The sequence below is a fragment of the Drosophila navojoa genome, chromosome 5 (assembly GCF_054131105.1).
Source record: "Drosophila navojoa isolate 15081-1374.11 chromosome 5, UAZ_NAV_1.0, whole genome shotgun sequence".
Lineage (NCBI taxonomy): Eukaryota > Metazoa > Arthropoda > Insecta > Diptera > Drosophilidae > Drosophila > Drosophila navojoa.
Genome location: NC_142893.1, coordinates 1,303,473 through 1,330,639, shown reverse-complemented (window position 1 = coordinate 1,330,639; position 27,167 = coordinate 1,303,473). Strand labels below are relative to the sequence as shown.

The 27,167-nt window shown below is 40.3% G+C and overlaps 5 protein-coding genes across 5 annotated transcripts; 2 read left to right on the top strand and 3 right to left on the bottom strand.

Moving 5' to 3' along the window:
• Positions 1 to 4,984: 4,984 nt before the first annotated feature.
• LOC108652655 (uncharacterized) lies at positions 4,985 to 7,952 on the top strand. Its single transcript, XM_089262318.1, has 2 exons — positions 4,985 to 5,283; positions 5,352 to 7,952. The coding sequence occupies exons 1-2, from the start codon at positions 5,226 to 5,228 to the stop codon at positions 7,382 to 7,384; spliced, it is 2,091 nt and encodes a 696-aa protein (XP_089118444.1). The 5' UTR covers positions 4,985 to 5,225; the 3' UTR covers positions 7,385 to 7,952.
• Positions 7,953 to 8,836: 884 nt separating this feature from the next.
• LOC108652654 (uncharacterized) lies at positions 8,837 to 9,440 on the bottom strand. The gene has a single exon (XM_018102844.3). The coding sequence runs from the start codon at positions 9,406 to 9,408 to the stop codon at positions 8,965 to 8,967; it is 444 nt and encodes a 147-aa protein (XP_017958333.2). The 5' UTR covers positions 9,409 to 9,440; the 3' UTR covers positions 8,837 to 8,964.
• A 3,339-nt stretch (positions 9,441 to 12,779) lies between these two features.
• Positions 12,780 to 13,989, bottom strand: LOC149090942 (uncharacterized). The gene is made up of 2 exons (XM_089262115.1): positions 13,707 to 13,989; positions 12,780 to 13,652 (listed from the first exon to the last, which is right to left on the bottom strand). Exons 1-2 carry the CDS (start codon positions 13,987 to 13,989, stop codon positions 12,859 to 12,861), a joined length of 1,077 nt encoding a protein of 358 aa, XP_089118241.1. The 3' UTR covers positions 12,780 to 12,858.
• On the bottom strand, positions 12,780 to 14,892 carry LOC149090941 (uncharacterized). The gene has a single exon (XM_089262116.1). It carries the CDS (start codon positions 14,780 to 14,782, stop codon positions 14,210 to 14,212), a length of 573 nt encoding a protein of 190 aa, XP_089118242.1. The 5' UTR covers positions 14,783 to 14,892; the 3' UTR covers positions 12,780 to 14,209.
• A 5,563-nt stretch (positions 14,893 to 20,455) lies between these two features.
• On the top strand, positions 20,456 to 22,522 carry LOC108652652 (uncharacterized). Its single transcript, XM_018102842.2, has 2 exons — positions 20,456 to 21,168; positions 21,742 to 22,522. Exons 1-2 carry the CDS (start codon positions 20,488 to 20,490, stop codon positions 22,423 to 22,425), a joined length of 1,365 nt encoding a protein of 454 aa, XP_017958331.2. The 5' UTR covers positions 20,456 to 20,487; the 3' UTR covers positions 22,426 to 22,522.
• The last annotated feature ends 4,645 nt before the right edge of the window (positions 22,523 to 27,167 follow it).

Here is a 27,167-nt window from a genome sequence, read left to right as displayed (position 1 = left end):
AGCAAAGTGTCCCTTCCCCCCTCTAAGTTTGTTTGTTAATAAATCATAAATAGCTCGAGCAAGCGGCCTTGAGTGGGCTTGTCTGGCTCCCGCCTCAAATGGATGATTGCAAAAGTTAAATGAACTTTAAGTTTTAAAGCAGCTTAGCTGAGGGTCTGCAACTACCCGTACCATCGAAATTGGCTGGCTTTGCATATTGATGTGGCATTAGGTGCGAAAGCCAAAAACTGAAAGCGCGGCAACAAGTTGGCTTAGTCCTAACGCATACAACTATGAAATTTGTGGCGTGCATAAATTGCGCAGAAGCCGTCTCAATACATTACGTATACGCACTGTGCGGCCTCGGTTGGCTAAATATATATACGTATACATATATATATATATCTATGTGTATATATATTGAGAAGTTTGTCATTTGACATTCCGGCCGCGTCCGCTTCGGAATCGAGGATGAACTGTGAGCGTGACAAAGAAACGGATTTTTATGTTGCTCATAAAGTTGAGCTCCTCCAGTTGCTCCGCTTTGCTCCTCCTGCCTCCTCCTCCTGCTGGGCTGGCATTAGGCTTTGTTTTATTTTATTATGCTGCTATTGTTATCCTCGTTGTTGTTGTCCTTGCACTAAATCAAAGCATCGTTTATCCTGCAGCCGCAGGCCAGCTTTATGGCCATCGATTGTTATTCGTGGAGCCTGATTTCGGTTTTTGCATAACAATTAGCCAGGCCAATTTGATTAGCGCTCTCATCCATTAAGCCATGCAGCCGTTTGCTTCCATTTTGTTGTTGCCCAACAATAACGGCAATATTTTCCAAAACTGAAATTGAAAAGCATTAAGCGAAAATTAATACCAATTTGTACGAGTTGAAGAGATCGAATAAAGGATTAAGCGAATAGTGGATAAACTTATCTAATGAAATTATTTTAAATTATAATAAATAATTACTACAACAATAATATTCTCGCTGTATTAAGTAATTGCAGCTTATTAGGTAAACAAGCTCTCCTCGTGTTTTTTTACTGTAAAATCTACTACCACACTCATTTAAACTCATTTATTTAGTCCCTCTCTCTTCTTCGTTGTCTTTTCCTTCACCTTCCTTATGTATGTATATTACCTACTTTTCAATGAAATTTTGATGCAATTCCATTTTGTCGCCATACCAAATATTTTAACAATTTGCAGCAGGTTGTGGCAAGCTTTACAAGCGACTCATCAAAAGCATGTTTGAAGTTTATGGAGCGAGAGCGGGTGGGGGGTATTCACTAAAATGCGAATATCATATAAAGGACAGACGCAATGAACCGCGAGAGCTGCAGAGCTGCATATAAGGATGGGGTGGGGAACTGCAAAAAGTGCACAAGAGACACAAAGAAAATTGCAATAACAATTTGGCACAGAACCGAAAATTTGCTAAAAACGAGAGCAACAAAAAAATTGCATTCGATTTTTTTTTCTTTGGCTTGGCATTTGCATAGAGAAATTCAAATTAAACGAAAATGTGCAAAATACTGTGAATGGATTTTATCGGCTTGGTATACCCTGTAGCCAATATAGAGGGTATTTTACTGCAGATATGTATCTGTAGATAAATTAGGTTAGAAGCACAGTCTCAATTGATTTGAAGGCGTTTTCTCTCTTTATATTGCACTGCATATATATTTCTATAAACTGAACAGCTCTCAAATGTTTACAGGGTATCCACTAGTCTATCTTCAACAACTTGCTCATTTCATCATGTTTTCTGCTCACTTTGTTATTGCTCTTCTCATAAAATGCAACAACTGAATGTCCGAAAAATAAAACCCAAGCAGAGCAGCACAAACAGAAATAAATAAATAAATAGCAAAATGCAAAATAAAAAGCGAATCTGACATTGGAAATAGTCAAATGAGCAGGCAACAGAGCGAACCAGAGCAATTGACAAACGGATAACAAAGACTGAGAACTGCAGATGGGCAGATGGCAGATGGACGGATGGACAGAGAGGGCGTGGCCTATATATAGAGTGAGTGGTGCTCAAATTGTTCGTCTAATGACAAAGTAAATTGTTTGCATTTGCACTTCAACAACAACAAGAACAACAACAGCAAGAGCAACGGCAACAGCAACAATATAAAAGCAACTGGAAATTCAAGTCCTTGAAGCTCTGTCGATCTTTAAAGTTTGCAATCGAATAAATAATGGTATAAGCCACAAGTGGATTGAGCATGTTCCTGCATGTCTACGCCCACACAGCCAACAAACAACGCCCACTTTCAATTACAATTCCATTGCCAATATACCCAGTTGGCAACGCAAGTGGGGTATATTGATGCTAGGGCAGATGAGTTGACTTATATATGTGTGTCGACCTGTTTACGCACAATTTTAAGACAAATTTAAGCAATTTTTAAGTTAAACATTAAAGTCCATTAATAATATTAATAAATACTTTAAATTCTTCAAAAATTGCATATACTATGCAAAAATAAGTTAATATTGAATATTCAATGCCATTCGCCAAGTCTGCCTATAGGGTGTCTTCGAGTCAATCAGTTGTTCACCACACCCACACTTTCAGCCGTTACTCTTTGCTGTTGTTGCTTAATGAAGACACTGCGCTTAATTGTCTCATGCGCTTTCCCCGTTCTTTATCCATTTAACTTTTGCACCCTTGCCTCTTACGGTATTTGCATAGGCGACTGGGAACGGCGCTCGCTCGCGCTGTCTTCCAGTTGCCTGGAAGAATTTGCAGGCAACAACAAGAACAACGCCACTGATTGCCGTCACTTTCCAGTGCTTAAGCGGCAAAAGTTTTATGCCAACAATGCCACAAAAGTTACTTACCTTAAATACACTTTTAACTTTGCCAACACTACACAGATAACACAACACAATTCACTTGAAAAAAAAAAAAGAAAACAAAATATAGGAAAACTTTGCACAATAAGAAAATTTCACAACTTTACGCGGTCACTGCAGAAGATAAACTACTCAACGCGATACAGCTATCGATTGCTGAGCCAATAATATCGATACGTGCGTGAGCTTCAGCAGCCAGCGAGGATCAGCCAGTGTTTTTGCCGATTGGATATGCAACAATTTTATATTTCTATTTTGCACGTGTTGGCATGCAATATATAGCTAAATTAATATACATATATACATAAAGTAAAATATGATTCCTTATTGACTAATTTATTTATCATGCATATACTGCAGACTGCATTTTCGTGTCAAGCAATATGTTGGCGTGCAATTTAATACGATATCAATTAGCCAGCCATCGGTACCTAACGCATTCTCCTCACAATTGTCTTTTTAGCGTTTAGTAATTGCGCGTTTGTGAAGTGAAGTGAAATGTTTGTATAAAATTAATTAATTAAGAGTGTTCAAATGTGGGGGTAAGTCCTATTTAGATCTATTCGTTATACATTTATGTAATTGAATAGCCAAACACTGTCAGCAAATCATTGTAGCAACGAAAAAAGAAAAAAATCAAGCATATTTAAGTGTTTCATTTATGCCTTTTGTTTGCGCTCCTTTTGCAACTTGGCATTTTTGCATTCAGCCTCACTCTATCTTCGTCTCGCTCACTCTTGCATAGGCGAGCAAGCGCCTTTGTGCTCGTCCGTTATGCTGTCTATCTGTCTGTCATTTACTGCCTCTTTTCTTTCTATCGTAGTTTTCATACCACGCGCGCAATGCAAATGCATAAAGCGGGTATATTGAAATTGAATTTTAAGAGTTTATAGATTAAATATAAATATTTATTACAGCTATATATAAAATGATACTGTTTATTTATGTTGGGTATAATAACAGAATTATATATGTATGATTATATGTGATATGTTTAACGAGAATAACCAGAATAATGATCACAGCCAACGCTATATGGCAACAATTTTTATATGTAACAATTTATCGCAAGATTATTTAATGTGCGAGTCTACAAAGATAATAAAGGCTGTTGTTCATGAACACCATTGCTAGGGTATTTATTGTGCGAATATTTAGAGTTATGTTCTTGCTCCTTTCGTTTTGCATTATGTCGTTGCATTCATTGGCATTCGCCATTCTTGCTGTCTGCACCATTGTCCGCATGTAAATTTCGTTTGGTTGCGCTGCGGCCCACTGTTTACGGTTCACAGAGCTAACTGTCAACAGTTTTCATAAATCTTCATTCCACTGTGGACATCATCATCAGCTCCTGGACCTGGGACCCTGCACTTGTCTCAAGATACAGTTATCTTAAGTGCTCTAAGTGCAGACTGTCACTCCGTTTGCTTTGCTTTTCGTTTTCTTTTCGTTTTGCGTTGCTCTCGTCACAGTTTCTTTTTTTCGAGTTTATTTTTGGGGTTTTCTTTATTTTGTTTCAACTGCTTTTGACATGTTCTCATAGAGAAATATAAATTCCCAAAATGCCATCGAAATTGAATTGCAACTGCAGTAGGGGTATTCCTGTCACACAATAAATTCAATTTATCTTCTCGAATCGCTTGCCACTTACTTTCCTTTTGCCAGCGCATTATATCTACATACATACATACATACACACGCATCTCTTTCAGCTTTGATATGTTAATCTGAACTTTCACCTTTCGCTCGTCGGACGTCGTTTGACGCTTGCCTCTTGGCTCTTTATTAAGATTTTAAGCTACGCATAAAAGGCAAATTGGTCAAGGCCCTGCGACAGGTCAGCAGCGTGTCCGCCATTTATTGTGACCATAACAATCGTCTTTTATGATCAACATCAGAGTTAACAGAAGTGCACTGAGAGAAATCGTGGAGTAAATAGTAAAAAAAATGTTCTGAAAATTAATGAGTTTTTTATTGAGTACATACATATATAAAATATAAAAGAACTTTGTATTCCAATTTTTTCTCAGTGTATACACCAGTTTAACTTTTGTTTTGTAGATTATTGATTTAGTTAAAGATCTTTCATCACATATCATTCAATGTAGGCATTTAGTCACTCGCAATTCCTCTCAGTGTGACGCCTATTCAAATAACAAAAAACAGCTAGCAGAATTGCCGTTGCTTTTGACCATTTGCGGAACCAGTTTTTTCGTTGCTGCTGTTGTGTGTCTATTTTGACAATGTTTTCACATTCTGAGAACATTTGGCATGCAAATTAGGCCCCACGCCTCGATTGACCCAAATTGAAAGGCGATAAAATGTGCGTGAATGCCGAAAAATCGGTTTAGTTCGCTGACAGACAGACGGGAAGGCCCGAAATTATGTTGCTACCCATAACATTAACGTTAACTTTGGCGATCATCGTCAGCCTGGCAACATGTAAGGCAAAACAAGATATTCCAGTGAAAGTTCTCTCAGAATTAATAAGTTAATAATCTCTAATATAGCTGCGACGCATTTTAGCCAGGTAAAACGAAAACATTGGAAACGTGCTCCCGCTCATGGAACCTTCAACGTGGATGCCTATGCTTACAACAAGCCCGTGGTGAACCTGGTGAAGCACTTGCCCAGGTCTGGCCAGGCTCTACCCGTGGGTCGGCTGCTGGAGCAGATCGCGCTGAGCAGTCGAGTGAGCGAAGTGCCCAGAACTGAATACAGAAACCTCGATTCGAGTCGAGAATCTACGGGCAGCATGGATCCAGCCTCATTAGCTGCTCTCAATAGTGAATTGGCGCAGATGCAAATGAATTTGAAATTATATTCACACGAATTTCATGTCCAGGACAAGGGCAAGAAGAAAATTGTGATTATAAATACACTGGGAGGTGACAAGCAGAAGGAGTCGGTTGAGAAGTCACCAGAGTTGGAGAAACCGGAGCAGCAGAGTCCATTGAATCTGAAATTGGCATTACCTGAGCGCTGGGCAGACGAGGTGGCAACCTCACGGCCAAAGCCGGACAATTCGAACGAAGTTTTGACGAACACTCGAGCAATTAGCCCAATGAAAGCTCAGCTAGCCAAAATGGAAACAGCTCAGGAGTTGGACAAACTGGCGAAGCTGCCAGACGACAGCAAAAAGCGAACAAATGATGCGACAACAATCGAAATGGCATCAACAACTGCAGAGAGGGGGGAGCAGCTAAAGTCAGGACAACAGTCGAAGACTATTGTAAATGTGAACCATGTGGAGGTCGAGGGCTTACAGAAGCACTTGGGCATTAAGCGGGGGCAGATGGAAGAGCACACGCAGCAGCAGCAGGTGAACAGCGAGCAGGAGTTGGGTCAGATAGACGGGCAGGCAAATGAAGAGGGACAGCAGCAAGTGGAACTGCAAGAGAAACTGAAGATGGAACAGAGTGAGCTGCAGCAAATAGACAGACCGTTGACAGAGGTAGAGCAGTCCAACTTGAAGAAACAGCAGGGGGAACTAATGAGAGAGGAACAAGAAAAACTTAAGAAGAAAGAAGAACTGCAACAGAAGCTCAGCGGAACAGTGGAAAGGGAACAAACACAGCTGGAGCAGAGTCAGGTGATGCAAGAGCAGATGAGAGAAGATCCAGCTGGAAATGTGACCAAGGCAGAGCAGCAGATAGAGCATCCACAGCAACTAGATAAATATAACCTGGAGCAGCAGAAGGAAGTTGAGCCACAAGAGCAGATGCTAAAGCTAGATCAACTCAAGAAACAGCACAGAGTGGAGCAGCAACAAATTGAGAAGCAGACACAGATGAAAGAACATCAGACAGCAGCAAAGCTAGAGCAGCTAATGGACAAAGAAGATGAGAAATTGGAGCCAGTCGCACTACAGTTGCAGCCGAATCCGAAGCCTGATCAAAATGTTGCTGACGCACACGTTGCTGCTGTGGATGCAGCCAAGAAAGATGACAGCCAATATGACAATGATGGCCCAGCAGCTGGCATGAATATGTCGGGCGAGCCAAAGCTCGAGTCCAAGCCAGAAGCTGGTGCTGCTGGAGCTGAAGTACCAGCAGTCGCAGCAGCAGTAGATAAGCCTCTGCGAGTGAAGTCGAAGCGTAAGCGAACGCAAGCGAAAACACAGAAAACAAAGACACACAAACCAAATGAAATTGATACAAAGCCGAAAGCAGGACCCACTCCAACTCCAGTGCCAGCTCCGGCTCCAGCTCCGACTCGAAAGCTGATGACGTCTGTTGGACAGACAGCAGATGTCAAGGCGACAACGGAAATCAGCTCACAGGACAAGCGCCAACCAATGCCAAAGGGGCAAAAGGGGCACAACGGAAAAATGGGGCAAAAGGCAGCCAAAGGCAAGGGCAAGCGACGACCCACTGATGAGCAGGAAATCGAAACTACGACAAATTGGTGGCAGATACTACCATATGCGGAAATTAGAAAATTTTTGAATACGATCTATGATAGCATCGCTGACGATGACGACGCCAACGACGAAAGAGCCCAACGGATGCGGACAGAAGCAGCGATTGGAGCGCTAGAATAGGAGATTGTGAATTTAGTGAGAGTGGATATGGGGTATTTGGGGTTTTAGCTCCTAAGTTGGGTTTGGCTTGGCCAGCGTTGAATTGAATTTCCGCTTTTCAAGCTCTTTGGGTTGATTACCAGCAAACGCAAGCATGTAAGTTTATGCTTCTTCAGAATGTTTCTTCTTCTTCTTTTTTCGCACTGGGCAATAAAAAATAAAATATAATCGTAAAACTACAACAATGAACGCTAAAAAGTTGTGAAGCCCGTTCAATCTAACCAGTTTGTATACGCACTTGTATACGTTTTTACGATTGAATGTACAAGAACAAGTCTTAAATAGTTGAGATTACAATGTGGGAACGGTGGTGGGAGAGGAACTCGGGAGAGGAGCTGTAATGAAATGTTTGGTGTAGGCTTTAATTGGCATTGAGGAAAAAATTAAATATATAAATATAATGTCGAATTATCATGAGTATATAGACTTAAGTATCCCTGAAATAATTTAGACTTTATTTATCTTAAGATTTGTAATGTGAAATGTGACAAAAATTATATGTAGAGGTTGCTTCGTTAGAAACCTCTTTAGGAGCTTTAATGAAACGAAAAATTAATGATTTGAGATTCAATTTTCTGAGTGTAAATCTAGTTGAAATTTATAGAAATATACATATATGTATATATATTTATTGATATTGTCTTTATTATGATATACATATAAACATTTCGTTGGCAATCGTCTCATGAGTTCGTCTTTTAAATATAGAACAAAACTCTGGAAACTCAAACTAGAACAAGACGTCGTCTTGAGTCTTAGTCCAACATTCAGTCCTACCCCAAACATACCCTTATTCCTAGAAGCCCCAAAAGTATGTCAAAATTATGAATATTTTATTTGTTTGCTTTGAATGAGCTGTTAATTATTTGATGAATGTCTTTCACATTTTCTTTTTTCACGAGTTTCACTTGCGCTTTCTCAGCTATTTCTATGGCAAGAGTTTTGCGTATGCAAATCTCTTTGATAATGAATCAGACATTGTTGATGTTTTTCTTGTTACTTTTGGACGACCTTTTAGGTAAATTTTGGCGCTGTCAAAGGTCTTAAGCTGACTTCTTGACTTCTTCATTCACATTGCCGCTTCGTGGGTCTAAAATTTATTAATATTTAATTGAACAAATAGAAAAGAAGAGCTTAGGGTTCACACCTAATTAAATGCGGCATAGGATTGAGAAACGCGATAGTGTTGTTGTTGTTGTTGCTGTTGTTGGTATTTTAAGCCAGAGGTCGCGTGGTCACAGGTTAAAGTTGAAAGCGGTCGAACGGCTTCCGCGACTTGGTGTGAATTAGGCATTAATGAGCTAAATAGATATTATTTATCGTGTGATCGGACCAGCCGCCAGGCATTTGCTACTGAATGGTGCGGTAGATAAAAAAAATAATAAAATAAAAAACAAAAACAACAAAATAAACTATAATGAATCTTAAGCTCTTCAGACTTTTTTATTGGTTTGTTTATTTGATTTTATTTATTTTGTTTTGTCTTTGCTTATTCCATGTTTTGATTTATTGTGCTTTACGGTATTTTTCGAACCTGTCTTTCAGTTTGTTGACATAAGACGACGCTTTCTTTTCCCTGACTTTGACTTTGATTTGTTTTTGGGTTTTAAGCTGGGCTTCGCTTGCCGCTCCACCTGCGCATAGATTAACAGCATTTGCTCATGCTCAGCACTGGGCACTGTGAAGAGCAGTTGCTGCGTGGGCGCCTCACCGGGCTGCTGCTCATCTGGCTGGGGTCCGTTCTCCGGTAAGCTCACCTGGAAGGCATGCCCCTCGTACAGGTGCAGCTGCCAATCGCAAAGCTGCGGCACGAGCTGACAGCGCGCTGTTGCATTGCCTGCGATTAGGGCCAACTGCTCGTGGCTTAATTGAGGTATTTGCTGGAGGTGTGCGGCGTCCGGCGTCTCGGCTCTGCTGCGCACGACCAGCAGCAGCAGCAGCGGCAGCAGCAGCGGAAATAATGGCATAATTCGTGTTGCCCGCATTGCTTAAGCTCTAAGTACCTGCTGCTCTTGCAGCTCGCTAACGACTGGCAACTGGGCAGCAAATGAGCGTTGATGGCCCAAAAACTTGTTTATGCTGTATACAGAAATATGAAAGTTTCTCGAACAAAACACCTTATGAATAGATGCTCATATATCATAGTCCTTTTACCATAAATATGAGCTCATCTTGGTAAAAAGACAGAAAGAAAATTTATGGTCATATCTAAATATATATATATAAAGTATAATATAAGATATAGTAGAACTTTTTAGTTCATTTGCTACAGACTTCTCGGAACTGATCAGAAATTTATCAAAACTTTTATTCAGCTTACGTTTTGCCTTGTTAATTACGATCTGAACTATGTGGTTTATATTCAATGAATGTTTTTTATCCCATCTAACTACAATATATCCATAAATAATTTACATCTCTTTCCGTATTCAACTTTATTGCTTTTTATATACTCTTTTATGCGAACGTCTTGGCACCAAACGGGAGTTTGCATTTCTGCCCTGATAGTGTGATGCCATCTTATAGATACTATTGTCGTCCGTATCAAATATGCTTTGACTGTAGTGTCGGCGTGTCGGTTTCATGGCGAGTCTAAAAGGTTTTCGCGTTGTTGTAGGTGGAGATATCAGTATGAAGGAATGACCATTTTCATCTGTTAATTCCATAAAGTGCGCGTTTTCAGGCTCATCGCAGAGCTCGGGATGGTAATGGCACAGAGAAGACATCGACTGTGGCCGCGTCTTCACGGACAACTGTTGCTCCGGCTGGAGATCATCGGAGTTGTCAATGGACATAAAAAACTTATTGAAGCGTACAGCGGACGGCCTTGGAGAAGTACGCGGCGTTGTTGTTGCGTCTGTGGGTGGTTCGGTGGTTGTTCTTGCAGTTGTTCCTGTTGTTGTTGTGGCGCGGGTGGTTGAGGTTGTTGCTGTAGTGGTTGGAGCAGTCACAGGTCTTCTTGTAGTTGTGGGTCGAGGTCGACGTGAGGGTCGGGGTCGGCGTGAGGGCCTTGGTCTTGGCGGCGGCCGTGGCAGGGGCACGTACTGAATATATGGCGGATTTTGCAAATAGTAGTTTTGCCAGTAATTATTATAGTAATCATCAATGGCAACTGGATCCACCGCCTCTGGTCTGCGCACTTTTTGCCGTTTGTGCGAATTGCTAAACACGCTTGTTATACGCGAATACAGCTCGTTCATATCCCAGCCGGGCATATTCAATCTCATCTGGCCAACATCCTCCTTCGCTTGACTCCATGCAGGCATTGCCAGCATGAACCAAAGACACACGCGACCTATGAACATCGCCGAATCGTTTTAGTTTTATTGACAGAGTTTAACTAAGCGCTACTCCGTGTAGAGTGTTCCTTATATAAACGAAGCTTATGCCAGAATATGACAACTTGCGCACGTGAATGACTGATGGTAGCCTGGGGCATCAAGAAAACTTGAACAATACTCTAAAGACAATGGGAAACAATTATCACTTGATGAAGCCAGCGACCACCGCTGTGCGCATGCGAAAGCGTTTAAGGTTACCACCGTCTGAAAAGTGGGGAGAGTTCTTTGGATTTTCCGCAAGATTAATTCATTGGCACATCTTATAGCCAAGAAATACTACGAAGGAGGGGCAGCTGCTGAGGCGGCTTTGTGGAACAGGCGGGCGTCATTTATGTAAATATATCCATTAGGGAGTGAACCAAAGAAGCCATAGGAACTTTCAGCCAGTATGGCTGCACTTCACAGACCCAAGAGAAATACGAATGGAATTTATACAGAAAACACACCCAAACAAAAATTACATAGAAATTCAAAATTCTGCAATTATATTGATAAGATTTATACAAACATTTAGATAAATGCAATAAATAACTAGACTAATGAAATCGCATTACGCTTCAGTAACGCTAAATATATTATTGGGTAGAAAGAGATGGGAGATCAGACGTCTTCTGGGTGTTTTTGTCGATGCTTGTTTTGGTCTGTTGAATATGCGACGAAGAAAAGTTTGCTTTGTGGGCATAGTTGGTGGCTCTGTTGGTGTCTCTGCTGTTGGATAGGGGTAAGGGATTGGGTAGGGTGATCCAATAGGCTTAGCCGAATAATTCCAGCTGACTGGATAGTAATAATCGTCACGATCTTGCTCTTCAACGTCATTATTGTCATCGTATAGATGTATTTTTATTGAGGCTCCTCTAAAGGCATCCCTTAGCTGCATATAGGCATCCCTTAGATCCAAAGCGGGCGCACTAGATTCACCGCGTCGAAGCGATGTACCGACAGCTGAGCTAGCCGCTAGCAACACTAAGCACAGGGTATGGCCAAACATTTATATCTTCGCACGAACTGCCATGGAGCAAAACTGAGCCTCTAAGGCGATCGTTGAAGTGAATTTATACAGGTGCTCGATGCGATAACAATACGTCTATCAAAGAGTCACAGCTAAGAGATTAGGACAATAAATAAACGCTTTATTATTATTATAATTGTTATCATTGCTGTTGTTGCAGTTATTTATAGATTGCTTGAATAACTTTCTAGTTTAATGAGCTGCATTGCGTAACCGAACTCAATAAAACATCGACGTAACGTGACGAGGAGAGAGCTGCGTATTAGCCAAATATCGCTGAGACTGCATCTTGTTGCCGGGTGTTGCGTATACCAGAGGCTGTTGGAGCTTCACCAATTGCACATCATCGGGCAGGCGGCACTGACGTCGACTGAAGTCGCACAGGAGAGTCGCTGAATGCGATGCGAGGCTAAGTTTATATTCAGTCGATGTTTCCTTTGGGTGTGGGCGTTGCTTCTTGTGCTTCTTCTTCGATTGCAATGAGGCTGGATGGAATAGATAAGTTGAGAGAGTATACTTTAATTCCTTCAGCATCGGATTCATCGTGGCGTCTTCAGTGGATGCTACTGTCGGTGTTGGCTTTGTTATGGGCGGTACAGTTGTTGTTGTTGTAGTTTTGCGATTACGATAGTTGAACAAATGCATTGGCTTCGAAAATGCTGTCATTTTGTTGCTCCATGTGTCCGATTCATCGTAATAGTCATCACTGTGATCATCATTGGGTACTTGGAAATACTTTTGATGTATCGACCATCGACGCGATGGAGCCTTCAGAACTTTAACCAGACGCGCGTAGCTACCGCTGACATCCCAAACAGGCATGTGGATGGTATAATCCACAGTCCTTAAGGCTGTAGCCCAAGTGGAGCCAGCAGTTAGCGCTAGCAGGAAAACGGAGTTGATCAACATTCTTGTTGTTGTCCCTGGGCTAACTGTTTAGCTTCAAGTTCTACTTGAGACTGAGTTGACGTTTGCACCCAGCAAATGATTTTATAGAGTCTTACTCTAATGTCGTTCAATTAATTACAATTGTTATCTTTATTATCTCATTTCGTCAATCAGAAATATGCGAATAACTTTCTAGTTTAATTAACTGGAGTCAAGCTTGGGATAAACTGATTTGCCTGCGGCTGTGATTTGTAGTAGGTGTAACCGGGACGACGTCTTATTGGCTTCCGGTTGGGCGCTATCAATATCAGGGGCTCGCCGTTTTTATCAGTGAGGTGTACGAATTGTCTGTCGGGCTCAAAGATATGTGATGAATGTGCGACATCATCATCACCATTACCAAAAGCAGCTGCAGCATCATATTGATTATCATAATTAGGGTAATACCCATGGCCATAGTTTATCGGATGATAGCGACGAGTGGGAATAGCGTTTACGGTTGTACCAGTTCCAGGCGTACTATCGGGAATAGCGTTTACGGTTGTACCAGTTCCAGGCGGAGTAGGCGGAATAGCGTTTACGGTTGTACCAGTTCCAGGCGTACTATCGGGAATAGCGTTTACGGTTGTACCAGTTCCAGGCGTACTATCGGGAATAGCGTTTACGGTTGTACTAGTTCCAGGCGTAGTAGGGGGAATAGCGGGTACTGTTGTACCAGTTCCAGGGGCTCTAGTGGGAACAGCAGTCGACGTTGTGGATGCTCCAGTGGAAGTGGGAATAGCTGTCGATGTTGTGGGTGTTCCAGTGGAAGTGGGAATAGCTGTCGATGTTGTGGGTGTTCCAGTGGAAGTGGGAATAGCTGTCGATGTTGTGGGTGTTCCAGTGGAAGTGGGAATAGCTGTCGACGTTGTAGGTGTTCCAGTGGAAGTGGGAATAGCTGTCGATGTTGTGGGTGTTCCAGTGGAAGTGGGAATAGCTGTCGACGTTGTAGGTGTTCCAGTGGAAGTGGGAATAGCTGTCGACGTTGTAGGAGTCGATGTTGTAGGTGTTGGGGTCGTTGAGATTGGCGGTCTCGCAGTGGTTGTAGTTGTAGCTTGGTTAACAATCACACCTTGAAGATACAATAAATATTGTTGAAGCGCCAAATCGTAAAGGTAGTTGTAGTACTCCCAGGTGTTTCTGTCATAGGTGCCTTGATAGTATGGACTATATGGATTATAGCCATTTTGATCCGGTGCCGACGGCCATTGATTTGGGTAATACCCTGGATATTGTGCCAATATGGGGCTAGCCAGTAGGAGCAATAGCCACGCGCGATCAATTAACATATTTTGATTTGATGACCAAACTTTTATTTCATCAGATTCTTTCACGTCGTCCAAACAGCACCACGTCTAGAACTGAATAGTTCGAAAAGCAGCTCGAGTGCTTATATAGAATATGTAAAGCTATTTAGCTTGGGTGTGTGTGAATGTCTGAATTTATTATCTTTCTTTCTCCAACTTAAATAGAATAGCAACAATTTTGGGCTTAGTTAATCAGCTTAAGCTAATGACCAGCTCGAACTGGTCTTTTATTGGCATACTGCGAATTATTTAACTGCTGATCATTATCCAGTTCGTATTTGATGCGTGAACCGTTCTTAAAGTCTATATAATCGTAATCGGGGTCATTGTCATTGCTGTTGGGCTCTTTAGCTTCCTCTTCTAGCATCGTTTTAGGTGCTCCAGTCGTCGTCGTCGTCGTCGTCGTCGTCGTCTTCTGCACCTGTTGCAGCACATCGGCGAGCACAGCGGGCGGCACGGTGACTCCGCCCTCCGTGGACTGCAGACCCTGTAGTAGGCCTTGCAGAAACTGCTCCCGTATTTGGGCGTTGGCATCGGCCGGCTGATCGCTTTGTACTGTCGGCTGCCTCGTTATCGTTGACTCATCTAGCGGCCGGCGGATGGGAACGGGAACGGGAACAGCGACTTGCGGCCGATAGCTGAGCAGCAAGAGCCAGGGCAGAGTCGTGCGGGCATCGCTCTTCTCCCTGATGTACACCGGCAGAGGCTGGCTTTGAATCTCTGCCGCCAATACACAGATCAGGGCAATCAAATCTCGAGCTGCTTGTCGCTTCATAGCGCTGCGAGCTCGCTGGCCAACTGAAACGCGGCTATCGAAGCGTTTGCATATTTAGTAAACTCTCAAATTGAATTGCCAAATGCTAAACAGTGAAATTCACCAAAGCTGAGAAATTTCACCAAAACAAACAGAGAATAGCAAACAAAAAATATATATGTATATATATATATATATATATATATTTTTTTTATGACAATGTCTTTCAGTCCATTTAATTAACACCCTAATTAATTAATAAATAATTCACTTAGTCACTCGCTGTTGCTTGCGCTTCTTCTTGCCGGACTTTGATTTGCTTTTGATTTTGTTTTGATTTTTCTTGCGTTTAACTTTTGAGTCGGCATCGGCCTGGCGCCACAGTTCATCCTCGTCCTCGTCTTGCCCATCGCCATAGTCGTCATATTCATCCAAATCGTATTCGTCTTCGTCTTCGTCGTCGTCTTTATCGTACCCAAAGTCGTTGTCCACCTCGACATCCTCCAGCTCCTCGCCATAGTCCAGCCCACCGTCGTAGGGCAATGCAGGCTGTGGACTGAGCAGCTGCTGCTGTAGCACCCACTGTTGATAGGGCGCCAGGACGTCGTTCAGCTGATCATTATTCGTCGCAATTAGATTGTAATAATTGGAGGGGGAGCCGATGCCAAAGCCGGACTGCTCGAACACCTGCACGGTAGGTACCTTGTTATAATCGCCTGAGCCAAAGATCTGTGGATAGCCCGGAAACGTGAAGCCATAGCCCTGACCAGTGCCAGTTCCAAAGCCAAGTCCAGCCACGGCTCCTGCTCCATAGTTGAAGCCGCCTAGGCTACCATAGAATTGCTGGCCATTTGCCTGATTCGGAATTTGTACGTTGAGCTGTCGGCCGCTAACTGGATCATAGATGTCATTCCATGGATATGGCCAACGCGACTGTTGTCTTCGCGCTGCTGCTGCTGCTGCTGCTGCTTCTTCTTCGTCTTCCTTATGCACATTGTTTGCCTCTGGCTTCTCTTTGGTGGAATTGAAAAGTCGATTGTAGAGGCGACTGATCTGCATCAACGGCCGCTCATTATAGATTCGGGTGAAATTAATCGTTGGCAATTCGAGCACAACGCGATTCGGATTCGGATGCGCTTGTCGCAGCTCCTGTTGTGCAGCGATCGATTTGCTGTCTGCTGCAGCAACCAGCACCAACAACAGCAACAACAGCTGGAGCTGCGGGCACACTGACATCTTGTTAGGCGTCTTGCTCTTGACTGACTGACCCGGGACCCAAAGATCGGCCTGCCTTTTATAACATGCGATTCGACTCCATTTTGACCCAATATTTTCACCTCATATTTAAATTGAGTTTCTATTTGAATAAATAATTGACATTTAACTAATTAGATTTTAGTTTTCTGATTTAAGTTTTCGCCAGAAAATAATATTAACTCGATGCCATTTGCATAATTGCTTGGCAAAAGTCCTTAACTTTCGAGAGCTATTTGCAGATTTTTGAAAATAAAAATAATGAATCTCGTTTGAAATTTGCATTTTCAAAAACAAAAAAAAAAAAAAAAAAAAAAAAAAACACAAAAAAAAAAAATTTTAATTACAATTAATTAAAAAACAATTTAAAAAAAATATTTATAAAAATAAAATAAAAAAAAATACTAAATATTAAAATTAAATGATTAATTAATTATTAATATTAAAATTAAAATTATTTCTACTACATTTTATGCCTTTTTTATTTTTATGGCACTACTTATAAAAATTAAATAAAATAATTATATATCTACATTTATCAATTGTTCAATAGTAGCACAATTAAATTTGCTTAAATTATAAACGTAAAAAAAAATTATTTAATGATTAATAAACAAAAATAAAACTAAAACCAATTGAAATTCAAGTTGTTAAAGTTAAAACATTTAATAACAATTCATTTTATTTTTATTATTATTATTTTTTTTAAAGAATAACTCGTGTAATTTTAAAACATTTAGACTACTCCAAAAGCTGAAACTATTTGTAGGCCTTCTGTTTTTTTTTTTTTTTTGTGGTATAGTTTGTGCTTTCATAATCCCACTTGCTTTTCTTATACTTAAAAAACTCAAAGCCCCTCAAGAAAATAAAATCATACAAAAATACGTGTTCAATTTTATATAGAATTTTATTTTAAAATATTCTTATTGACTGTGACTTCATAATTTGTTGGCTTGTTTGAAATTAGGCAGCTTCCTCCATTAGTTCGGATTGGGCATTCGAGTCGACTTCAGGTGCGACGGCCAGGTACAACAGCTGCTGCGATCGCTTCTTGTTCTTCTTCTTTGATTTCTGAGTGCGGCGCACTATATATTGAGTTCTCCTCGGCGCCTGAACTGTGTCGAGGTCATTAAACTCCTGCTCCGGCTGCAGCATCACGTTTGATGCAAAGAGTTGATCGTCTGTGGATTGGGCATAGAATTGTTGTGGATTCGCTCGCTGTTGATAGAATCGCTGATCAGGTTGATATGAATTCTGGCCTGTAAATTGTTGTGATTGACTCAGGGCCTGACCCAACAGCTCGGCTAAGCCATTCAAATCGTTGAGATTGGCAGAACTGCGTCTTTTGTCGCCGGGGCCGGTGCCAGTGCCAGTGCCGGGGCTGGTGCCAGTGCCAGTGCCGGGGCTGGTGCCAGTGCCAGTGCCGGTGCCAGTTTTGGCTGCAGCCATAACGGGTGCGTAGGTTATGTTGATGAATGGTAGACGATAACCACCTAAGCCACCTAAAGCACCCAAACCACCAAAACCACCATAGCCGCCAAAGCCACCATAGCCGCCATAGCCGCCATAGCCCCAGCCAGGTCGTGGACGATAAATTGGCTTTATGATGGGCTTAATAATCGTTGGTTTCTCCGAATGATGGTGATGGTGGGGCGATGGCACTGGATACGGGATCGGCTGTGGATATGGCTGTGGATAGGGCTGTGGATAGGGCTGTGGATATGGCTGTGGATGCGGCGGGTGGATAACTGGATAAGATGGATAGTGTGGATACGACGGCTGATGTGGTTGCTGTATTATAATGGGCCTGTTATCATGATGTCTATCCCGATCCGAATCGCGTATAATCGAAAAGACACGTCCCTCTTGCTCAGGCTCCTCGTCCACGTCGTCGGCAGATATGGGTAGTGCTGCACCGGCTCGAGCTTGTGCCCGATACTTGACCGCTTGCGTTTGCGCCAGTGCACAGAGCACAAGCAATGCGCAACTAAATTTGAACATATTCATTTGTGTGGCCTATTGATTTGCTTTTATTGTTTGAACTGATCCTCTAAGCGTGGCAGAGCGTATTTATATAGAGTTGATTTTGCTGAGGCGTGTCGGCACACGAATTCGTAGTTCATTAATGTTTTCCCGATTAGATATGCTAATCGGTGCGACGCATAAATAGTTACCATCCGTCGACTTTTAGCCGCGCGAGATCAATTTTTCTAGTAATATATGTTCCCTAGAATATGTGCATATATTCCAAACTCAATTTAATATCTTTCCCTCATGTCAAAGTTGATATGTCGACCAATAATATTTGAATTCTTTATTTGGAATTTAAATTAGCTCTGACTGTTTGCGTCATTAAAGTGTGAATGAAAGTTTGAATCATTTAACTAATTAGGTAGGTTAAATTGTTTAATGTCAAATGCCTGGCGCGTTGGGGAACACGTGTAGAAGATTTTTGCACATTCACTCTAAAGTTTCACTCGTTTCGTTAGGCTTTGACCTTATTTAGGCCAAAAATGCTAATGAGTACATAATATTGATTCAACTAATGAGTACCGATGAACTAGAGCTATCTAAGAATAACACGTGTTGAAGATTTGTGCACATTCCCATGAAAATTTCACTCATTTTGCAAGGCTTTGACCTTATTTACTCGAAATATGCTAATGAGTAAGGGGCAGTGATTCAACTAATGAGTACTAATTAATTACAACTATCTCAAACTAACATGTTCATTCATGTCTACTTTAAAGACATCTCAACAATCGAGTTTTTCATTTATAGCTGAGGGCATTTGAAGACGTGTTTAATTTTGGCACAAACTTTCAGATCTCTTATCTCTGGTACAAGACTTAATTGTCGTTGTAGGGATCCCCTTAATCGAGGTACTCTTAATTCAAATTAGCAAATTATAAAGTTTAAATGGTCATAAAAAAAGTTGCAAACTAATAATTAATGGCATTCCGATTCCAAGTTGCATATAAAAATAAATATATTTTTAATTTATTCAAAGACAAATTTAATCCGATATACATTGATTACCATAAATTTGGGACTTTGTTGCCCCTCTGTGCTCCCAAAGCTGACGATATGAGCTCAACTAATTTGAATTAGAATAGATCGTTTGATTATGGACGCGGCTCTCTTTTTTTTAGTGGCCGTGTCAAATGTGAAACGTATTTCATTCTGGGCCACTCCACTTAGTTGGTGAAATTGGGTTAAGTGTGTCCGCATGCTGAATGCATTAGGGGTCAATCATTGACCATAATTAATATACATATCTTTTGTCTATAAAAACATATTTGCGAAAGACAAAGCCAGCCATTTAGAAAGAAACGCTTACGAAATGAACTCCAAAGCGGCCTTCTACTTGGGGCTAACTTTGTTTTTGTGTTCTGGCTTTGCGGCTCTAGCTCTGCCCATTGAGGAGGACTACAATGACGATTACACATCTGATGAGGAATATGACGATCTGAGTCAAGACGAGGTTCTTGCTGACCGTACTGATGTTGATTTGGCCCAATTCGCTTATCCGTATTATTGCAATACTACCGTTCTGGATCATACCTACTTTTATCCGTGCCGAACGAGACCGACTCCAATATGGCCTATTCGTCCAGGACCACATCCTCCACATCGACCACATCCTCCACATCGACCACATCCTCCACATCGACCGCATCCTGGCCCACCTCCAGCTTATCCACATCCAATTTATCCACCTCCAGCCTATCCACGTCCAACTTATCCACCTCCGGCTTATCCACCTCCAGTGTATCGACCTCCAGTGTACCCACCTCCAGCGTACCCACCTCCAGTGTACCCACCTCCAGTGTACCAACCTCCAGTGTATCGACCTCCGGTTTACCGACCTCCAAGAAGAAGACCTGATATTGTGAGAATTTGTACGAAAATTCCGACCTTAGGCCTTGCCTGTACATCAGGCATATCCATTTATGGTAATGATAAATAAAAAAGAAAGCGACCAAATATAAAAAACAGTCTTTAAATTATGCAAAACAAGATCTCAGATGGAAAAGCTGATGCGAGTTTATATACCAAATATATGATGTAGTAAAATGATTTACAATAGAAATTGCTTGCCACATAATTAAGATATCCATATAAAAGAAATGTTCTCCCTTCTACGCAAATTTCTTCTATTCAAAGGCCCACTTTTAACTATCCACAATGTCGTCATATGAGCTTTTTGTATCTGATTTATTTGAAATATGCAAATGTTAAACAATAATAAACACGAACAAAGCCATAACCGCGATCTGATTCAGTTACGTTCTAAGCGAATACCAAATGATTTTCATAAAAATTGGGCGTCTTGCCATTGTGTTCAGAATGAAAATATCATTCAGCATAGTCGTCAGTGGACCATTTTTGCGCATATTAATCAAGCAAAAAGTGTATATAAACTAATTTGCTCAGAGCGATCTCTATCAGTCCCCATTGACAGCTCGAATATGAGCCTAAAGTTTACTGTGTGCCTGCTGCTGGCACTCGGCTGCAGCTTGGCTGTGGCCAAGGAGGATTCCCAATCGGCCGTCTATAAGGTAGAGGCCGACGGCATCGACGATCAGGAGGTTTACGTGGCCGCTGACTATTTTAGTGATGCGAACAGCGCCGAGGAGGATGATGACGAGACGGAGACTGTTGGCACTAAGCGACAGGGATCTTTTGAATACGATGGAGACGCCGGAAACTATGCGGAATACAGTGGTGTGAGCGTACGTGCGGATACAGGGTCCAGCGGCTCTGCGGTTGCGGCTGCGGCTTCTCCAGGCCGTTATCCATATTCATATCCTTATTCATATCCATACTTTGGATTCCCTCCTCCACCATATCCTTATCCACCGTATCCATACTACGGTTTCCCAGGCTTTGTCTTTGGACATCAGCATCAAAATAATCGTCCCGGTAGTGGTCCAGGTACAGGTCCTTTCCCTAACTTCCCTCGCTTCCCTCCCTTCCCACCACCACCACCACCACCACCACCACCACCACCACCGCCACCAACAACAACAACAACAACACCAAAGCCTACAAAACGTCCCACATACAAACCTACTAAACGCCCAGATTCTGACAGACGAAAGATTTGCAAGGATGTATTCCCCATTGGCAAAATTTGCACCTACTTAAAAGAATAAACTAAACTTGATTTGTAATTGGATTTATAGCTGAACAATATAGATGGAATATTAAATAAATGAAAACAGCAACAACTCGATTTGTTTTTAGACTGCAATGGAAACCATCCCAGACCTTACTGAACTTCTATAAGCATTTGTCACATCTACATGATGATAGCTGCTCATGTATAAAACATATACATATAGATATATCTCATATACCCATTCATTCTTTTTCATCTCCCTTCGTTTTGGGTTTTTAGAGTTTTTGTAATCTTGTCAGAACAAAAGCAAAATGCCGTTATCTCTGATGCTGGCTCTTATATTTCGCTGTTTCGCTGTTTCGCTGCCTCGCCCATGATTGATAAGAAGTGAGCGTTTGATCTGTTCTTGACTGATTTTAATAGCTCAACTGATTTACATTCGTTTGTCACTGCGAATCGCATTCGAGATTTATTTGCCCTTTGCTTTTAGATGTTGTCTTCCATTAGCGAATTTTACAGATGTCCTCTTTGATATGAACATTTAGCTATACGCCATAAATTTGGAATACCTTTTGCAATCCGACTATAAATACGTTAGAAGATTTTGACAATTAATCAGTTTGAATCAAACGCTCCTAAAATGAGCTTGAAATTTCATTTGTGCCTGCTGCTGTCACTTTACTGCGGCTTGGCTTTGGCCAAGGATGGCGCTGACTCGCTGAACTTGCAACTGGAAGAGGATAGCGTTGAGGAGCAGGATGATTTTTCTCGTGATCCGAGCACTGAGCTCGAGGGATTCAACCTAATTGATGCATCACCAGCTGCCGAGGGACGGCAGGCTCCCCCTTACACGTATCTCGGATATCCGTATTATCCCTATTATTATTGGGGATATCCTGTGCCAGTGCTGCCCGCACCACAACCCACAACTCCAACGGATCCGAGTGACCCGAACTCAACGCCAGCACCTATACCATCCAATCCACCACCGCCACCACCACCATTCATACCATTCCCATACCCAGGCTTTGGTCGTCCTGGCTTCCCTGGCCCATTTCCTCCTTACGGCTATCCCCATCATGGCTATCCACACCACGGTTATCCGCCGCATGGTTATCCGCATCATGGCTATCCACATCATAGCCGTCCACATCATGATCACTCACATCATGACCATGACCACGACGAGCATACGACCCGCAAGCCACACCCAACAAAGCCCACCACCACCGAAACTTCCAAGCTCTGCAAGAAGATTTTACATTTGGGCATTGTCTGCTTCTAAGGAGATTTGCCAATTGTATTTAAAACAATTTTTGTATAGCTGTGTTTATTATTGAGGGTAATAAATGAGTTTCTTGGCAAACAGTTTAAATTCAAAATTAGATTTCTGATAATGATGATGGGAGTTCATTGCTTAAGCCAATTTTTGTAAGCAGAAATCAATTTCATTGGTAACATTTTGTTTAATCCTCAAAATATATTCAGTTCCAAGTAGAGTCGAGTCTCGACAATTCGTACCCCGTTAAATCGAAGATCGCGATAAATCGAAAAAGAAATTCGTTCTCCATAATTCTCGATAATTTGAATTGCCTTTTAGAACTATCGTGTTTCTACTGTATATTGCTAGATACGAGATCTAGCTTGTTAAAATATTTTTAGCTGTCGACTTGGATAGACTCGAGGCTAACTTTCAGTCTGGCAGAGTTCGCCAAGTAGTTGGGTAGACTAAGGCAAAGTCTTAGTCAGGCAACCTCTTAATATATATACATTTATTTATTTAGATATATATGATTTCTTTTTTAATGCTTTGAACTGCGCAACGGGTGTCGCATGACTTTTGCAATTGAAGTTGACATTGGCTGGAGCTCATTAACACAATTGTCAAGAGCAGACTTGTCAGTGCCTGATAATTGGCCACGGATGTTTATTTGGCTGGAAATAAAGTTTTGTTGTGCGTACGTATGTGTGTGTAAATGAGATAGGCTTTGTGTGCGTATTTATTTGATGAGTTTTTAACATTTTAACATCAATTTGCCAGTATGTCAATTTGTCAAACGTGTTGCTCTGGTGACAGTTGGCCGCCAGCGTCGGCGTCAGCGTCAGCGTCGGCGTGTCGCTGCTGCCAATCATATAAATATTTAAATTTATCCAATAAAACGCGCTGATAAATATCTTGAAAATGTAAATGCGAAATGCTTGCGACCATAAAGGGCAGTGAGCGCCTAATAAGTTCGTTGACTTTTTACAGTTACACTACGATATGAATAACTAAATGTAAATGTGTATGTGTGCAGTCAAGCAGCAGCAGCAGCAGCAGCAGCAGCAGCAGAACCATCCAAGCCTCATCGAAATGCAGTGCACAGCATTTTTAACAAGTCAATTTCGCTTGCCTCTCACACAGAGTGAAGGTCAAACTAGGCAGCTGAGCCGGCGGCAACTGAGACTGGCTGCCACGTAATAGCCGGCCTATTTATCGAGTTTGCTCGACTTGCTGGCGACACTAATTAAATGTTCAAGCGAGTTTACTAAATCAAAACAACAAAGATCCAAAAAATAAAGAGCTACATGAGAAAATAATATACATATATTTTTATTTATATATATTTTAATGTGACAATAATAATACAAATAATTATAATTATAATAACTATGAATAATAAAAAAATAAAAAAAAAAATTATATATATATTTAAACAAAATTAATTTTATTTGATTGTCCATAAATATATAACAGAATATTTCAAAAATATATAAATTAAAATATTTCTTTAATTTAATTGTTCGTAAATTTATAATTTATAATTTATAGCAGAATATTAAAAAATAAATAAATATATTAATATACATATGTCTGTAAGAAAAAATAATGCAGTTTATATTTCGATATAAATATTTAATAAAAAAGATTAATAAAAAAGATAAACATAATATATTTTTTATATTTAATAAAACAGATAAATAAAAAAATTAATAAAATATTTTTTTATATTTCTACAAATATATATTACAGAAAAAAAATAAAATAAAAATAAATAATTAATAAATCTAATATTTCTTGGAAAATGTGGCACTAAAAGGCCATCAGAGTATAAGGAAAACCAATAAAAATAATATTATTTTATTTTATTTAAATATAAAAAGAGAAAACTTTTGATATCTTATGTGTTATTATAAAAAAAGTTTTCTTAGAAAACTCTCATATTCCAGATCTCTTATTTTTATATAAGATCCTTTGGAAACTTTTAAAATCCATTTCAATTTTGATATTTTCCCAATACTGACTAAAACACTTCTCTCAGTGTACAGGCAGTTAGTTAAGCAAGTTCCTGACTATATATTGTGTGTGTGTGTGTGTGTGTGTGTGTGTGTGTATGTATGTTTTGACAATCGTAAATTCAAGATATTGTTAAAAAAGTTTTCGAAAAGCATAAATCTGCTTCCACAACAAGAACAACAGCAACAAAACAATAATAACAAGTGGAGCTTTGGCCGCTAACGAGGGAAAGTCCCCTGGCTGAAATCATTGAAAAATAATGCCTATAAATATGCTAAGGAAATTGTCTGTGAGTCTGTGGCAGAGGCAGCGGCAGAGGCAGAGGCAGCGGCAGCGGCAGAGGCAGAGGCAGTTGCTGTCGTTGCCTCTGCTCTATATTCTATATTCTATCCTTTGTGCTGCCTCAATTGAGGCATATTCAAAGGCAAAAACTTTTGCCAGCACAGCGAATGAAGGTCAACAGCGTAATTTGTTTACTTTATGCAAGCCACTTTGCTCAGTTATAACTCGCTCTCTCCCTGAGTGTGTGTGTGTGTGTGTGAGTCGATGGGGCTGGCAACGCTTCGTTTCATTTGCAGAGTGGTAGCACTACAATTATCTGTGCTCGCTCTGGCATAGCCTGAAGCCGTGCGGCACATGCCGCAGATAAATCGAACAACCATCAACTGTCAGCTAACTGATTATTGTTAACGGGGCTCAAAAAGTAAAACAAAACCATTTAATTGCTGGCTATCGGCTAAAAAGCAATTAGCCAGCGATTATCATTATAATTTGGTTAATGGACGCGAGCCAACGACTGCATAATGCCAGCTCATTAACCTTAAAATAGTTGAATTTATGTTGGACTTCAATGAGATTATGAGAGGCTGGAGCTATCATATAAAGTTTTAATTGTTGAGTAATTTCAGAGTAAACTGAGTGTCAAAATACAACAAATTGCGAATCTTCCTTTAGCATGTGTAAATGTTTCAATGAGTCGGACATCTTCTAGTTAGGAGACTCCGATTAACATAGTCTGAGTCGGTTGTTGATTTATCTTTGAAGGATGAGAACTGAAGCTTGTATAAAATATTTATGCTTTAATTTGGAAAAATAAGAAATGCTTTCTTTGATAAAACCATAAATGGATGGTATATATAGAATATATGGTATTTATAGAAAATATATATTCTTATTTTCAATAAGAAATAATATAGAGTAAAAGAAAGAATATAGAAATAAAATAATTCCTTCGCTTAAGCTTAGTGCAGTGTAGCTCTACCTCTTTCATGTACACGTTCCTCTCTCTATCTCTCTCTCTCTCTCTCTCTCTCTCTCTCTCTCTCTCTCTCTCTCTCTCTCTCTCTCTCTAATCTCCAATCAAAATCTATATCGACTTTCATTCAAACCATTCACCTCATAAACGAGCATAAATCGTCTTACATTTCCGCTGGATTCCCATGCAATGACCTGACGCACACCATAAAAATGCCAGCAAAATGCGCTAATAGAGCTCGCGGCCATTAACTATATATATTTATGAAAATATGCCAAGATGCCCAACTGTGGCTCCTCGCTGGCTTTCTTGAGCCGCGAGCTCACACAAAAAAAGTGCAAAAATTTGTTTGCATTCCTTTTGTTAGGGTACAGGAGCTCGTTGGCTTTCTAGCCTGGCAACGAGTAGCAATAAATGGAAAAAATGGAAAAAAAAAAAAAAATATTTTATATAAGAAACGGAAGTACTCGAAGGCGACGGAAATACAATATGAAGTTGGCCTATCAGTTGAGTTACTTAGCCAACATTCTTTTTTATGGCTTCAAATAATTGTGAGGAAAAATGAAAGAGAGAAAAAAATAAAACGAAAAAAGCAAAAGTGAGACGAAATTCTCGTTAAAAGCATTTTTTAACTTTCAAGTGCTTTCGGGTAATTACTCACGGAAAAATATACAAGTTCTTTATTTTTTGGGAAAATTAGAGCAATTAAATTGAGAAGTGTGTGCTATAAAATAGAGCAATTCTTGATAGACTGCAAGGGGAATTTTTAGCTTTCTTGCAAGAGAAAAATATTAAAAAAGTTGAGCAAAGAATGGACAAATCAAATGAAATGAAATGTTGATTGACTTATCAACTATTTGATTGACTAATAGAATAATAGACTAACTTATTCTTTATTATTGGCAAGTCCATAAAATCCGGGTTTGATTATTTCTTTGAGCTCAAACTTGATTGATTGAGAGTAAAATTGATTTTTATAAATGGAAAATTCTGTTTAAGCTCTTCTAGGCCGATTTGATTAAATGTTGTTTCATAAAAATTTGTCTTTCATAATGGAAAATATATGTATATTGGAAAAATCTTTTGACTTTGTAAGCCTATTTTCAATAATTATTTCGAGTATTTTATGCTCATACAATTCCATAGAATTTTTATGGCTCGACAATTGCTCATTGTGCAAAAGTATCCAGCTGTGTTGAGCGACTTTGTTGTGTTATTATTGAAAGAATTTCATGCTCTACAATTTATTTCATTTTTTTAATTTTTTTTTTGGTATTATTATCTCATTGCCAACTGTTCTCTTTGCCGCATTTTTGTCGTGGCTTGTGTAATCGCTAAAAGCCATGGTGAGTGGTCTCTGGAAATGGAATATCGAAAAGTGCGCTTTAAGCATCGCTTCATTAAATAAAAGAAAACAAACTAGAGCCATTCGATTTGCTAATAAGCCAAACAGAGATAATGATTCGCAATGTTGGCCTCTCTGCGAAAGTGCTTC